The 17,516-nt window shown below is 36.4% G+C and overlaps 1 protein-coding gene across 2 annotated transcripts in view; it reads left to right on the top strand.

Moving 5' to 3' along the window:
- Window positions 1-17,516, top strand: part of LOC134789690 (probable G-protein coupled receptor CG31760) — a 158,687-nt gene that overhangs the window by 116,805 nt on the left and 24,366 nt on the right. For both annotated transcript variants that reach the window (XM_063760296.1, XM_063760295.1), the window contains exons 4-5: window positions 2,613-2,736; window positions 16,507-16,650. In XM_063760296.1, the coding sequence (XP_063616366.1) occupies window positions 2,613-2,736; window positions 16,507-16,650 (268 nt within the window). The remainder of the gene's footprint in view (window positions 1-2,612; window positions 2,737-16,506; window positions 16,651-17,516) is intronic.

The following is a 17,516-nucleotide window of genomic DNA, read 5'->3' as shown; positions in this document are numbered from 1 at the left end:
ATATGGAACTCGAGGAGACTGTACACATGTTCAACATACCTACATTAATTAAGAGTCCCCATTGTCCCCAGCAAGCTCGGTTCTCCATACAAACGTAGAGCTACGCTCTCATTTTAAAACGACTAGCTAGATTGCTCTGAAACTTTGTATTGATAAGGTACATATATCTAGTCCTATAATTAGTTTATGTACGCTCAGATACCATAGTTAAAAAATACATCGAATCTAAGTTTTTCGTACAAAACTTGTTTTTGCTCTAATTCGTTTGTTTTATAAACTGGAGCTATATACATTTAATTACAAGACTAGGTATTATAATGAAACTTTTTTTTTTTTATTGGAAAAAGGTAAACATTTGACCACAATCTCACCTGATGGTAAGTGCCGATGCAGTCTAGGATGGAACATGCTTACCAAAAGATGTCTATTCACTCTCGATTTAAAGAGATCCAAGTTATAGTTGACTGTGAATAGATTTGCAGGAAGTGAATTCCACTCCTTAGCCGTTCGCATGATAAAGCTGGATGCATAGCGCTTAGTTCTAATCAGTGGCAGAGTAACGACGTAAGGGTGAAACGCAAGTCCGCGTCTAGTCCCACGGTGGCAGAACGGAGATGGGGGGATTAGATTATGTAATCCCATCGCACACTCCCCGAAATGTATCCTGTAGAATACCGATAAACAAGCTACCTTTCTACGGTGTTCAAGGCTCTGCAGTCTAGCCTCTACCAATCCCGCATCTCCAATAAGCTTTCTAGCGCGTTTGTCTATGGAATCTAAGGCGGCTAGCTGATACTTGGCGGATCCATCCCAAAGGTGGCTGCAGTACTCCATACACGACCGGACTTGAGCTACGTAAAGCTGAAGGAGCTGCCCTAGTGTGAAGAACCGCTTGACCTTAGCGAGGACGCCTAATCGTCTAGCTGCAGATTTGGCCAGAGATTCAATATACGCCCCAAAGTTCAGGTTAGACGAGATACTCGTGCCAAGTAGCTGAAGATGGTTGGATATCGGTACGGATACATCCCGGAAAGTCGGAGTCAGGCCGAATGGACTCCGTTGGGCAGAGAACAGACACATACAATACTTTGCACATACAATTACATTATTGATTATAGATTCCACTTTCCGAACTTTACGTTGTGGTTCAACTTCGTAACCTTTCGCTTGCTAGCCATTAGCACGAGGAGTTAAGTAATAATTTTACCGCCTTGTTTACAAATAACTATTGTCGGTCTAGGCTGGCCTAATCCATGAAAATCTAGAAATTTATTCTGTCGCTGTCCCAAGTAAAATATACGGCGACCCTGAATAGTCTCGGAATCGTTTACAACGTCCAAGTGAACGGATGAATGATTTACACAATCCATCTCCCTCCAGATGCTGTCCGTTCACGGATGGATGGAACATAGGAAGGATTAGATCTCCCGCTATCGATGACACGGATCACTTACGTATCGATGGGTGAACTAACTTTTTAATGTCACTCGTTGCTTATAATTGCTGTTACAACTGTAACATCAACACCAAGAAACATCAGTAGAATGTGATACAACATTTCTTGTAAAAAATTGTGTCATTATTATTTGTGTATCGGGACACTTACAAGTTAATCCACCTAGATCCAGAATAATATGCTTTATTAGGGTGTATTGTCTTGCATAGTCTTTATAAGCTAAAATTGGTTAAAATTTGATCGCTTCCTGAAAAACTGCTGAGTAGTTTATATAAAACTATCAGGCAATTGTCAATCCTGTAGTATTGGCATTATTTTAATAATTATAACATACAAAAAGCGTTCTCATTTCAGTTGTGTCTCGTTAACGATTATTGGGTGCAAATTTAAATCATTAACAAGAAATGAGTTTTAAAAATAAACGTGGGTGCTAGCATACTTAATGCCTGTGGCGACAGTCACAAATAGTCGCAAGACGTCTGAGGAATTTTGAACAAAGAAAGCGGGAGTGTGTGAATGATTCCTCGGACTTCAGTAGACTGTAGATTTAAGAGCACCTATGTGTATTGATTGCGTATTAGGCTGTCAGTCAGGGGACCGACATGCATGGAAGTCTCTCCACCGAACAAGAGTCTAACTCTTAAAAAATATATAATGATGATGTGTATTGACAGTCACTTAACTATCAGGTGGGTAGGTATGTATTTTGTAATGCGAAGTCCGTGGCACGTGGTCAATGGACATATCGATGTGGAAAAGGTCCGAATATCTTTGAACACGACACAATTGTCGGATCACAATGTATTTAGGAAGAGGTCTTTACCTTAAATACCGATATTTAGCTTTGATCTTGCGGTTCATTAGTTCAGTGTATGTAGTTTGTTGAAAGTTTTCGGTAGGTACTTAAAGTTCTTAATCATTTTTTTATATTAACCCTTAACCAGGCCTGACAACTATTTACTTTTGAATACCTATATATTACGATTTATACATTAATGTTTAGACAACGGTGACTATTGAGGCCGATGCGTGAGCGGCACGACCTCCGACATTTTTGGCAAAGAAAGCTGATGCCACCTGAGGTTCCAGTCCCGGTTTGCTTTCTAAACAAACCATGAACATACTGTCTGTTTAAAAATGTGTTCGTTTGTTACAGAGGGACGAGCGGTATAGACATAGATCTCCGACGTGTGGACATAGATCAGTGTCCTTTGAAGCCTGGTTCGGTGCAACTCAACATCTTCGCCGGCACCGACAAATGCAAGAAGAAGACTACTGAGGTTAGTACTTTCATTTAGTATCTTATATATTATCTTCCAAGACCGCAAAAATATGTGATACGCTCTTAATAATTGCTCTACAAATAAGATCTAAGAGTAAGTGAGTTGACGAAGCCTGTTGCGGATTTTATCGCTGTAGTTTGTTGTGATGATGCCTGTAGCTGATTCTAAATTTGTGTTTACCTGACGAAGCCTGCGTTGCGGATATAAAAGTATGGTCTCTGAATAAATAAGGAATAAGATCTCCAATTCACAAACCCTCCATTTTTAAATCTTTTCAAACATTTAAACAAACAACAGGCCGTCGTATCCCCAAAAAGAGATACGATTAAGTAGGCTTACAAACGATTAAGGGTGACCAAACCGGAAGATACTCGTATTAATCAATTTTTTTACCAAGAAACGACTTTTTCTTATAAAAAACCTTGCATTAAAAAGATGGAGAAGAAATACAAATTGATGACGTAATCTATTTCAGAAACCGTAATTTGAAGTTATTTTAAGCTGCTATCTTATCTTTTACTCGCAATTAATGTCAACGAAGTTAAATCTTTAGATAAGAAAATAATGGTAATACCTGCCATCGGATAAATCCGAGAGGCTTATATTGGCGCTATCAAGTTTAAAGTTACTAAAGGTTTATCTTTATGAATTAATGGAACAAGATTCTATCGGTAGCCCATTTTTACAAGACTGACCAATATAGGGGTTGAACTTAAGCTCATACGTACGTCGTATATATAATTGTCCAGTTTGGAACTACTTATCTATGATATATCATTTGATATTGATCAGTTGATTTGCGGCAATGGAATGCATCGAGAAAAAATCTGTATACATTTGCAATGATATATTCCAACTGTTCCAAGTAAACGTGCGTCTTAATTATGGCTTTTTATTTCGAATATGAATTATAGTGATAGTGGAAGTTGTTTATAAACTGCTGGCATATCCAATATATGAGGTCTGTTAGGTATTTGATATGGACTAAGTTTTTTAAAGTGTGGGTACACTTTAAAAAATGCGCCAATAACCTCAAAATATCAAGTATACTTTTTTTTTAATTACTTAAACCATCGCAGATATGAAGCGCTGGTGGTCTAGCGGTAAGAGCGTGCGACTTTCAATCCAGAGGTCGCGGGTAAACCAAAGTAACAAATCAGAATACGAGTCAAAAGTTTCTACCATTCTCTAACAACTTAACAAAAAGGGATATGTCTCTATAGAACAATATTAGACTATCGGCGCGATTCGGGAAATGAATTAGAGATTAACTAGATACGATATAGTAAAGATATGTGACGTCCCACGGGTAAAGGTACCTTATGGCGGTTGGCGCTTTCGCTATTATTAACAACGCTCTAATATTATTGCGGCGCTATGCGACGTAAGCGCCAGCCGCAATAAGGTACCTTTTGCCGTGGAACGTCACATATCTTTACTCTTTCATACTTCGAGCAACACGGAAGGGAGGCGGCATTCGCACTATTTCCCCTCTGCCGAGGTACAAGATTAGCGCGTCAATCTAATCTAGCGCGGGTAATAAAATTAGTTGCACTTGGATTTTTCACTAGACCGAGTCCAGACGCGCGCGTGAACACTGCTGCACAAAAATGCCTGTTTGCTCGGTTTTTTGTTATAAAAAGAGGTCGGGGACATCAAATTTACAAAAAGAAAGTGTTACATTTCACTTGTAATATTTTTTTTTACATATCATACGTTTAATTACATTCAAACACAATTATTATATTTTAGTCTCATGTAATTGTTGGATTTATCGATTTTGCTCACTCAGTACAAATTGCGGATCGGTCGAGCGACAAATCCGACTTCTCATCTCTCAGAATACAATAACATACTTCAACGAAAATGTGTTAGTGTGCGTGTTGTGACACTTGTCACTCGTCCGTACACAAAAAGAGATCGAGGTTTGCAAGATTTGTCTTTGACGTGTGTCATTTTCTATGTATTTGTGTCGTCATTACAGATTGGATTTTGTATGTAAGTGTGTGAGAAGTGCGACTGTGTGCACCTTTCCCCCCCGCGAAAAATGGCAGAAAGATTTGTACGGTGAGATATCGCTTGGGCCCCTCCCTTCCGATGTGTCGGAAGCCGGTGTTGCTCGAAGCTTTCATATCTAGTTAATCTCTAATTCATTTCCCGAATCGAGCCGTATGGCATATACTTTTCGCGCGTTGTTTCTTTCGCTACTGTACCTAGGAATCTAGGCAAAGTAAACGCAATTTCTAAGAATCGCATAAAATAGAAATACCTTATCCTTACCTGAGACTCTAATGTAAAATTCCGTTACACATCAAAGTTCTACATCAGCCGACTGATCGGAGAACTGTCTCCGGGGGAAACGTTAAGCATATTTCCTCGTTATTGTTTGAGTACGCCCTGAGCATTGACAAATATTTCAAATCCCTGCGGAAAGTCACTCCCAATCCTTATTCTACCCATTGTGTGACACTCAGAGGTAAATCAGAGAGATTTTTTTACTTATTGTACAAGACTTTTTAGGGTTGCGCAACAACTAAAGCTTTTTCACGAAAGAGTATTTAAAATACGTCTCCAATATTAAGTACCCGACAGTTCTATTTAAGTATTGGTAGTTCAAGCAATCATCGCCGTCATTAAATAGACACTGTACGGTGTGTTTAAAATAATTTAAAATCCGTAAAGGTTGGACAAAAGTTGACAAAGTGCGTGCGTGCGCTAGTCAATGCGTGCCTAAATTTTTAACAATACCACTCGCCTTTCTACGGTAAATGGATAGCATCGATAATGAGTTATGAGTTAGAAAAAGGACGGGAAGCTTTAGGACATAGAATTCATTCACACCATTCACTTTTTTTTAACCATTAAAGAAATTATCTAATCTACAACAGTCTACAACAACAACAACATTATTTTACAACAGTATTTTAAAAGTAAAACTTGTTTATAGCTTGATTTTATAGATATTTGACTTATAACCGTTATAACTTACTTGGTTCGTATGACTCGTAATAAAATAAAATAAAAACTCCGTACCTACATAATAAAATTGGTTATATCCCCCTAAAACACCAGCGTGAAATACTACTCTTTATGAGCAAGTGAGATGAAAATATATTTCCTTTCGGCAATACAAGACCTCTCCAGAAGAAATTAGTAGGAACCTTAAGTCAACAATAGTAGACTTAAGGTACCTAGGTAAGTACTCATTTAATTTTCCTCTGGAGAACACAATTACTTCCACCCCGTACACTGTAGTTGCTTTGAAGTTGGGTCTTCATTTGTGCTTAGTTCGCACAGTCCGTATAGATTGCGTGCCAAACACACGAAGCTGGATTTACAAGTTTAATCGGATACACGTGCAACTAGTGGCGGTTATAGCCTCGAGTCTTATGAGTCTAATATTTGAGGAACTCGGTTTGATTTTGCAAGGCAGGCAGGTTAAACAAATGAAGTCGAGACTGAAGTAATCTTTTGAGATCTTTGATGATTTTAAAGCACGTAGTCAAAAGGACTCGACTTCTATTACAAAGACTCAACCATCACTGTCATCTTAAAGATTTTAATTAACTTTCGCATTTTGAATACATTTGATTAAATTTTCTATTGAAAAAATTACATAATTCGCAAAAAATCAATCAAAGGGTATCTATTCAAAAACATAAATATAGTCTATATTTGCGTATTCAACATTTTTATAATATTTTTCACATAGATTGGATACGGTGACATCTGTCATCTCCATATAATGTATGACCTTAAAACGCAAAATCTAGGGGCACGGCAGTGCCCCTGCCAAGACACTACCTTAATACCTTTTTTCGAAGTGCTTTGTAGTTTTTCGAACATGTAATTTGAGGATTTGACTAAGGTGTAGAGTTTGTGAAGTTAGGACTTGTGTGTGTTAGGGAGTGAAGAGTTAGAAAGACTTGGTTCTACATGACTGATAACTTTTTGACAGTGCGAGCCACATGGTTTCGTCTTGGCAACATCTTACATGAAAATGTTTTTGGTGGGATTGTATTAAGACGACAGCTGTTGCCTTATCCAAGCTATGGGAAAAACACTATAAATTATGTAAAAACAGCGCTACTGAAAAGTTGAAAAATAATTGCGTCGAGTCTGTAAGGGCGAGGACTCAAAATAACCGAGTCGCTGCCAACACTATTGGCAAACCATTAATTGGTTAAGGCATAGTCTTGGCTGAAAAGGCAGTTAATATTGAATTGATTACATAGGTACTGTAGTTCCTATTTTGCAGAAAGCCCTGATAATCAGATTAAATTGGATTTACGAAGGATGAATTCAGGAAGGATGATTAACCGGAATTCGCGGATATAATCCAAGTTTCTTGAAACTTATGTATGGATGGAACTGTAGTAGTTGTAGTAAACTCTTTATTATACAAAAAGGCATATATTGTCATTATTTGATCTATGATGGAGACATTGAAGTTGGTAGAGGCCTATACTCGAAAAGTCATTTATTGAAATGTACGAATGTCAAATGTATTAGCAACATATATAATATTCATAACTACATTAATTATTACTACGGTCAACCAGGGAAATTGCAACTATGGAGCAGTCTAGAGCTGGAGCCACTTATACGATGGGTGAACTCTCTTTTATAGCAGTTGCATTTACCCCGTAGTTGCAATTACCCTGGCTGACCTTACCTAGTTTTTAATCTTGTAGCCCAGTTATCCCATTGTCCATTGTTTTGAGCCAACAGCATAGTACATATTAGATTCCATATACTCTCAATAGTACTTACATGATTAAAAGCGCTACTAAGCGCACATGCCTACGCAGTCAAAAGTGAAAGGAAGAAAAATTGCTAGGTGAAATGTTAATTCATTTATTTGCATGCATTTCTTTATTTTTGGAATATTTAATTAAAAAAAACAAGTGTTAACGATTAAAAGAAAAATACACTAACTCAGTGTTTGTTGCTTACAGAAATCGGTAAATAATAGTAGATTGTACAACAAGGGCATAAAGTGACCCATCTCTACCCGAGGCAATTTTTTGGTCTGAGCGAAGCGAAGACCAAAATAGTAGACGAGGGTAAAAATGGACATTTATGCCCTTGTTGTACACTCTGCTTTTCACTTCGATTGCGAGGAAAATATACAAAAAATCAAATATTTTAGGTTATTTTAACGTATTTATTCAAGACTAAAGAAAATTGTTCTTGGGCCGTTCGGAGGCGCGGGGCACGCCGATCGGGAGAGCGCCGGTCGGGGGCGCGCCGGCAGGGCTGGCAGTTTGTATGGCAGAATTTGGACTTTATTGCTAAGTCAATAAGGGTCGTAATAGATGATTTTACTTTATGCTTATTTATGCTCTACGCACGACATAAAGGTGCACTTTTTGAGCATGAGAAGTGAAAAGGTAATAAAATAAATTCGCGATAGACCCGTCTAATATAAATGTGAGTTCATACATAAAGAAAACTGAAGTCACAGTACAAAATAATACATATTAGCTTTAGATTGATATAATATTCGCCTTTCACCATCCGAAATATAAGTAAATTCGATTGTTGCAAAAAATACGCCCCCGGTCGGCTCACACAAATCCTTTTAAAGGATCTAAAGGCCCTTCATACGGTAAGTTTTCTTTAGTAGACTGTCATTCTTATAGCTTACCGAGTAACTACAGCGCTACAAGCAATTCTAGAAATTAAATAAAATGAACCTAAAGGCAACTTGTCACAACAATCACATTTTTATTACATTTTAAATACGACTTTTTATTGCTATGCGTTAACCAAGATAGGCAGTTTTCGAAGAAAAGGGAGATTAAGCATCAAAATGAATGAAACAAAACGTAGTTAAGTTCGGAAGTTAACATTAAACGTAATATTTGAAAGGCTACAAAGGCCAAAACCTCCGTTTTGGCCTTTGAGGAGAAGGGAATGGAATTTAATTTCGTATTAACGAGGATATCGTCTTATCGAGGTTCGAGTTAGCGAGGTTCCACTGTACTAACATGGTCGCTCTGCTTCCACCAATCACCAAGAAATATTGCGTAGTGCATTGAGTAGGCACCGACAAGTAAAGAAAGGATTCATGAAAGCGCAACGAATTAAGGATGATTCACGCTAGACCGGGCCGGAGCTTCCAGCGCTTCGTTTTCTATGGAAAGCATCACGTCATCACAGATCAGCCGTCATAGAAAATGACATGTCAGGCGGTCTAGCGTGAGTCATCCTTAAAAAGAACATTAGATTTCCAAAATTGCAAAAAAATTGCATGGAGCATTGAGATCTTACTCCGCTTTGGTTCCTTAGAGTCTAGCGTCTCGTGATAGGAAATACACAGCCTATGTTAATTGCACATACCACTGACAGCGATTTAGCTGTTAGAATCCATATTATATAATTTATTTAATATTATAAATGCGAAAGTGTGTCTGTCTGTCTGTCTCTCTTTCTGTTACCTCTTCACGCTTAAACCGCTTAATGGATTAAGTTTAAATTTGGCATACAGATAGTTTGAGTTCCGGGAAAGGACATAGGATAGTTTTTATATCGGAAGTCATCCCTAAAGAGGGTGAAGAGGGGGGTGGAAATGAGAAAATTATTGAATTGCCTGTTAATTGGTGTAAGCACGAATTGCCATTAGATTTTATCAAGGCGTTGTACTTACTCTAACTACTGGTACTAATTCCACGCAGACAAAGTCGCGGGCAAAAGCTAGTAGTAAATATTCGGGTGTCTCTCAAATGGATGGGCTTCTGTTGGTGAGATTTGTCAGTATAAGGAAAAAGTTTTGTTGTGCCTTTGTCTTACTTAGTGCGTTCCCGGTTAAGTAGAAGGAAAATGTTTTGTGAGCTCAAGGTTTAGTCTTCCTAATCTTAGGATTTGTGGTTAGACACAAAATATACCATTCTATCCACAATATCCATACATAACGCCTGTTTCTTTGCTTGGATCATATAACGGGACGCCATGTACGTTTAGTTAGTCTCTAAGTAATTGTAATACGTTAGTTTGAATTGTTAGTTGTATTTTATAAAATTGTTGATGTATTGTTATTATTTATGCTTGTATGTAAATTAAATGTTGACGTGTAAAAGTGCCCTTAATGTGGCCTATTTGCTGAATAAATATTGATGTTTGATGTTATTCTCTTTGAAATTAGCTATTTTTTACAAGAACCGTATTAAAATTTATAAATATAAATCAGCAATCAAATTGGAGTCATTCTCAAAAAAGTGGCATCTTAACCTGTCATCGAGTTTTTGAATTCAATGTATGTTTATTTGCTCTTTTTCATATGACACATAAATGTATCTACTAAAATAAACTAAAACAATGTTTATCGAGGCCAAGTCATTTTTTTTGTTTAAATTTAATACTTATATTTATAAAAAATAAAGAGTAGCACTTTTCTGTGTAACCTGTCTTGTCCAAAAGCATCGCTCTTCCAGTTTTAGTTCTTTAGATTTTATAAGCACCAATTTATGTAAATAAAATATCATGCTATATAATAACATAAACATTACCTTTTAAAATGTACATTGCACAGGCCTTATATATATTTTTTTACAACAATATTCACTCACGAAGTTTGTCCAAGGATATTTTCACTGTAACCGGTACATCCGCGGTATTGCATCTGACTCATACACAGAAAATTTTATTTAGATCATAACCATGGCAAAATATTAGGTAAGTATTAAGCTAACCACCGCAGGGTACCATCATGACCCAAGTGTCGTAGTTTCGTAGAGACAAGTGGTTAAAGGCAGGAATCTGGGGTTTGTAACGGAATGTTAACTTTAACTTGTCTCAATTATTTTACGAATTTGGTATGGGGCCTAATGTAATAATATTATTTTAATATTATATGAAGGTTTATTCATCTATGCTAAAAGTGAGACATTTGTATTATTATCCGTTCAAAATAAAAAATTAAAAAGAATGTATTTTTCACTGTAACCTGCTTAACTTTAACCTGTGTTCAGTTCAATGTATACTTCTTCATTTTCCGTTCATTTTTGAAAAATTGGGGTACTTGAAGTAGTAAAACATATTTTTCATTCTTAAAAGTAAAAAAATACAAAAAAAAAATATTTCATTAATTTTAACGTGTCGATTGCCACTTTCTTGAGAATCACTCCAATATTGGAGGGTTGAAAGAGATTGACACTTTCTTTATCACGCCGTTGTAATGACATCTACGACCGTCATTATCCTTAAAGAAGGCCTAGATGACAATCATTGATAGAAACCGCCAATCACATAACTCATCGTAGTCGAAATAGACTCGAAAAAATTGTCGATGTACGATTGTCATTTTGGATATAGTTTGTTTTTATAGCAGGCAAAGGCTGCCTGTTACATAGTTTGTTTTTGAACGCTGCCTTTGCCTGCCTGTTATATTGCCTATTGCCTGTTATAGTTTTTGATAGTGTTATAAGGCATCCCGGTCTTACTTGTTAGCGGGCGCAGGATGCGCTGCGAGTCATGCACAGGTCTTGCCATAACAATCATATCAAGTTGACATTTTAAACATAGAATCGGAGACTATAAATACGACAAACTGCGAAATAAGAGAATCTGCACGAAATAACTTAATTTATCAATAGGTATAGTACCTACGAGTAAATCACGAACACTATTTTATAGATGTTGCTTATACATTAGAATCTTTAGATATTTAATAGACTAGGTACTTATAAAATCATCAGTTGAATGCTATCTTTTAAATACAAAGACTTAGTTGTACTATGTATATCAAAACAATACACTTCGTTAATTAACGTAGTTTCTCATTTTCCCCCACGGTTCCATTTAGATTAGACACCCCGTATTTTTTGCCAGAGCTTGAATTAAATCTAAATAAAAAGTTCCAGCCGCTGTAGCCGTACGACTTAACGCGCAATTCCTAATTTGGCAGGTTGAAATATTTTTGATGCAAAATTTCACATGCTTGAAGGCGGAGAATTCGAAGGAATACTAGTCAAATTCTTCAAGTCAAGACAAAAATGTTGGCTTCACCTTTGGTCACGTTTAAGCAAAACAAAATCTTACTCACGAGCTTGCGACTTATTTACTTGTAAATTATTGTGATGTTTTTATTGATTGGGGAAAAAACTTAGTAAAAGTGAAAGTAATGAAGTGAAGTATACATTTAGAACACGTGGTAAGATCCGTAGCAATCAACATCCATTGAAAATATTGTTCGGTATGAATGAAAACAAGATTAATATCTACTTATTCAAAAAGCTTTTAAAATATTGCATTCCTTAAAAGGATCGGCCCTGATATGACGACCACGACCACTCTGACTAGAGTGTGACGACAAAGAAGAAGAAAAGGATATTCTTGATTTCATAGTGACGGTTTCAAGTACCTACCTAAATTAATGTTAGTCGAAACCATCTTTATTGTTCGTTAAAGATTATAAATATATAATATAAATAATAAATCAGAAAGTTTACAAATGTCATATAGTACTTAACTTTTATATAATACAACATAATAAAATTTATGTTTACTTAATAAAAAATACTTCGCATGACAATTTATACGCGAAGACGCTCTAGTCTATGCAACACAAATATTTGGGCAAATAAAATAAGGCGTAGTCAATCGCCACCACTAGTTTACACGCACCAGAAAGCGTAGCCTCCTAATTATTTCCGAATCGCCGCATTTCATTAAGTGGCCGCCACGGAATCACTAAGCTTTTATTCCTAATAGGTACTTTTGCGAGTGATGGCTTATTCGACTTTCACAAATGGACGGTTTCTGTTCGGCCATTTCTTTATTGTAACATTCGGAAAGTTGTTTTCCTTGACTTGTGGCTTTTACAGACATTGATCCGTCGCAAGGCGGATTATGTGGAAAAATCTAGGGCGATATGGAAATGTGCTCCATATTTGGGATTCTCTTAAGGCGACAATTATTTTGTCTGCTGGTAAGGTTCGGGTATCATTTATTGCTGCTTAGCAATTTCGCGTCTATTGTTTTGGCTAAGTGAGCGTTCGTGAAGGAATCTGGTAGCTGTGCCTCATCACGCATAAGCACGCATACCTATTAAATATTTTTAATAATTATTTGATAGCTGACAGGTATCAAACTAAAGGTTAGATTCCGGTTGTGAAAGTCTTGATAATAGATATCAGCGGACGACGGGTGTCGAGACTGTTAATTGCCTTGATAAAATAAGTGATAGATGTCAGCAACTCAATTTATCCAGGAAATTCACAGTGTCATCGCCTGTTTTCCGCTGCTGTAACCAATGACTTTTATTTATGTAGACGTGTGACGTTCATAGTTGACAAAATTAAAATTTGATGCAACGATTTTGACAACTTGACAGGTTCGCGTCACCCATACGACTAACTAAATATAGGTTCCGGAACCTATATTTAATGGCTCACGATCGTGCGCCTGGTACCATATCTACCTCATTTTACTTACATCTATGGCTGTAACGCTGCAACAGCAATGCTACTGTAATCGCAATCGGAATGCAATCTTAAAGTTTCTATTTTTATAACTTCATGCGTCATTACCATCGATCATCGTCACTCAAACTTTGCATAAAGTCAATTATTTCATTCTTATATTTGCGTCGCTTTAATTCTCGCTTCAGTTACAGTGGTCGTGGTAATCATTTTAATTGTTCTTGGTATAGGTACTTTCTGATCATTCAATATAGCTAGGCTTGAAATTTTTAATTTTCATCTAAGGTCCTTTAAAATTAATGAGAAAAGAAACGCTAATAATGTAAAAAATCCTATTTCATAAATATATGGAAATTGCGTTCCATATTCGGAGGCCGTTATGTAGACAATTACTTTATTTATTGGCAAGATTCTGGTGTCATTTATTGCTTACTTAGATTTCGTGATTTGTAATATGATCATAAAAATATTATTTATAACCTAAAGTATGTGGCTGGTTACAGATATATTAGGTCATTACCTATGAAATTGGCGTTTTGTTCGGAGAATTTCAACGAAACACGAATTTCCATACAATTAATTTTGCGGATATTTTTTTGATGGCTAATTCAAACCAAACAAAATTTTTCCAGTAATTTTTGACACCTTTAAGGTATGTTTTCAATATCTCCATTTCTTGAAAATTGGTACCATTAGAAAAATATAAGTAATTTTAATACTCGAACCGACAGCACATGAAAAGACCTATTTTCAAGGCTTAATTCTGAACACTTAACAATAAAAAATAACAATTAATTGTATGTAAAATCGTTGTTTATTGAGTGCACTGTAGTTTTATTGTAATTGTGTATGTACTTTTGTAAAAAAAAAAAAACTAGGATCAGACTTATATCTATGAACAAAAACGCCAGTTTCATAGGTAAGGACCTAATATTATATGTTATATATGTTAATATTTGGCCAAAATTGTGGTGTATAAGTCGGGTTCTTAGTTTCGATTAATTGAAATGTTTAAATACGAGAATATCGAAATTGCGAGCATCTTTCTCTGTCACTCTAATTACGCCTTATTTGGAGTAAAAAAGACAGATGCCCGCAATTTGTGAACTTCGGTGTTCGTCCTAGGACCTTAAATTACATAATCAGATGGAATCCGAATGGGCCCAATCCGACTCTTTCCCATAATGCTACTTTTGTGATTGGGATAAGGGATTTTTGGGGCGCTAATCAGATTATAAAATCTGATTTGTTATTATACTTTACCCATAACAATGGTGTTCCGGACATTTAGGAGGCGTGTTCGGAGTCGAAGCTCTTCACGTAGAGCCCCTTTTGACACTCTAATTAAATGTAAGTAAGGGGTAGGTACACTGAGTGAATGCTGCCCTTGCCCATGCCCGTGTCATGGGACGCACGCAGAGGACGCCCCCCTAGGGTGTAAGGCCCATTGAGAGACCGTTCTCTGGACTTCAAAGGTTACGAAATGTATCAAAGTTGTTAAGGTTAACATTTAATCTGCTCGACCATTATCAACTCCGAATCCCAAACTTTCAATTGTTATATTATATTCAAGCAAAATATTATTAAATCCAGCTTTAAAGTTCGAAGGGCTAATGGGTACGTCGTAAAATGTTTTACACGTCAGTAAACGTGATATTAAAGCGAACTATAAATTCTCGAACGAGACAGCCGTGTATTTACAATATTCTCGTCGCTAGTCGAGTATATAGAGAGCAAATGTCTGGGCATTCTTTCAAGACTGTAAAAAGTTCTTAACTAAAAAGAACTTATCTAAGTGATAAAATTAGATAAAATACAAATTTCAGAAAATATATCAAATATTTCCAAAAATAAGGGACCGAGCCAAACGAGCCAAGTTTGGAACGGAACACTAAAAAATAAAAGTTGTCATTCCTGACTATGAATAGCTAACAGTTTGTGTGCATATAAGCGATAATACGTGTGCTAACTGAGAGCACGTTCTAGGGATTTGATATTGATATACCTATAAGATGTCGAATGAGAGACATGAAATTTGTACCTAAGTAGTTTTCGTTGCTAGAAATTGTAATTACAAAGTAATTACATAAATACAACACAATTATAAAGATGTTAATATTATGTGTTATTCCAGTTTAGAATCAGTATTAGATAAAATATTTTTTAGACAGTTGATCACACTGGTATTCATACATTTCCTATTCTTTTACTAGACCTATAAGTGCATCTTCTGGTCCAGTCTAAGGTCCCTGCCCTGTCGGTGGTTAGAAGGTTATCCATTAATTACTGGGCACATTAATTATATTTATTAGTTTTCATTATATAAATATTAGTTATTGGTCATGCCAATAACTAATATTTACTACGGCGTTCACGTGATTTAATACGGCGTTTTAAAATCAAAGCGTAATAACTTGAATTGTATGGGCGCGGCTTTTGGGACTCTTGGGGCAGCTACCTAACTGAACAGGCAGCTGAGTTTTCGGCTCGTCTATGTTTGTTAAGCGGTTTTAAATCCTCGAGGGTTTAAGCTTCATGGCAAGTTTCCCGTCCGTCAAAGGGATTTGCATAAAAAATAACTAACTCTCAAAATTTCAACGAAACATTGTTATCGAAGTTTTACGCCAGTGCTATACAGCGCTATACACGCTTTGAAATAAGTTCTAGTTTGTAGTAAGTATTTTATATTAAAAAAATGTTGCTATTTACTAAACTATTTTTACGCAGCTATTTATTTATTGTAAATTTAATGGATATCTATTTCTTGGTCAAATTATTATTAGAATCAGACCAAGAATAGTCTGCAGCGGACTTGATAGCCCACGCAGTGAAAGTGTTATTTTATACGTCAAACTTCTATAAAATTATGACGTATAAATGACACTTGCACTGCGTGGGCTATCAAATCCGCTGCAGATTTTTTTTGGTCCGACTCTAGAGTAATATCGACTGGGATATGAACCGTGATTACCTTTTGTATTGTTTTTGAGTTCCCGATATTTCGACGTAGCAAATTATTGATTGCAACATTGATAACGGGGTTTGGGTGTCATAAAGGCAGGAAAAGAAAACATGACATATGTCGCGGTGTGTACCTATAAACCTTCAGCGGTATCATGGTCGCGTTTTTGTCACCTGTCATGTCAAGTGTCACTTTCGCACTTACATACTTGTTAGAACGTGACAGGCATGATGACAAATGATAAAGAGCCGGTCATTTTAGCCCTTCTTACCTACTATTTTGTCACTTAGCATACATTACGGTGTATTAAGAGATTGTAATAAGAGCGGCTTTTTGGCGGCGGACTCGTGTGGCTCATAAAGGAATCTCTCCTTGTTACAGTGTGTTCCGGTGCCCGGGCTGGGCTTCAGACGCGGGTCGTACTGGTGCGTCTGCCGGCGCGGCTTCTACTTCCCCAACACCACGGCGGACCTCAGATACTATAACGGCAGCGATATTGAGGAAGAGTACGAGAAGAGCTTACTGGTGAGTTCACATACTTCAAGCCATAATAGTGACGAAATAGATGACGAAAGGACGACGATACGTGATCGCTTCTCCATACGACAGCAGACACAGTTTCTTCTTTAACACTGTATAAAATATTAATACACGATTTGATGTATATTAACCACAGCTATCAATTCAATTCAATTATTTATTTAATACAAGATAACAGAGATCCCATACATATTATAAGGCTTAAAAACTATATTAATACTTAAAAGTTATATTAGACTTAATTAATTTAATTAAACTTATCAGTATGGGACAGCAAAAGTGATCAGCAATCATCATTACAATGCTGTTTGTGCTATCCCTGGTTCTACGCAGTAATGAGGCCGCTTTCCCCCTATGCTAGCTATGCCCCTTCGTTAGTTGTTTAGATTTTTTTAATTATTTAAGTGTTATGAGCTTAATTAAAAGTTTGTATTGAATTTATTGTTCGCCCCTAACTTTTGTACTTGATCAAAAAATCAAAAAATGTCAAACGTTGGGGCAGATCGCCACCGTTCTGCTCCTCCATACATACTTAATATACAATACATTGTGTAAATGTATATTCCATTGTCAATATTCAGGTAAGAAAATGAGGACTACGTTTGTATTTGTTAGCTTTAAGCGGTCGTCCACTATCTATTTAAAGTAGACTGTTCCATTTCTTTCCGTCCTACCCTATCACGTTGACAGCGGGACAAGTTACTAGACAGAGTAGGATATTAATCAACAAATCTAAACTCGAAAAACGTTTCAACCTGTTGAGCACTTACCGTAAAATGGGGTGAGTTGGGTGAAATTTGACTTTCAAATCTCGATAAAATTTTATTTTTACATGTGGAAACTGAATGGTG

The sequence above is a fragment of the Cydia splendana genome, chromosome 4 (assembly GCF_910591565.1).
Source record: "Cydia splendana chromosome 4, ilCydSple1.2, whole genome shotgun sequence".
In the NCBI taxonomy this organism is placed as follows: Eukaryota; Metazoa; Arthropoda; class Insecta; order Lepidoptera; family Tortricidae; genus Cydia; species Cydia splendana.
The sequence above is the reverse complement of the archived record's forward strand: the minus strand, read 5'-3'. Positions and strand labels throughout refer to the sequence as shown.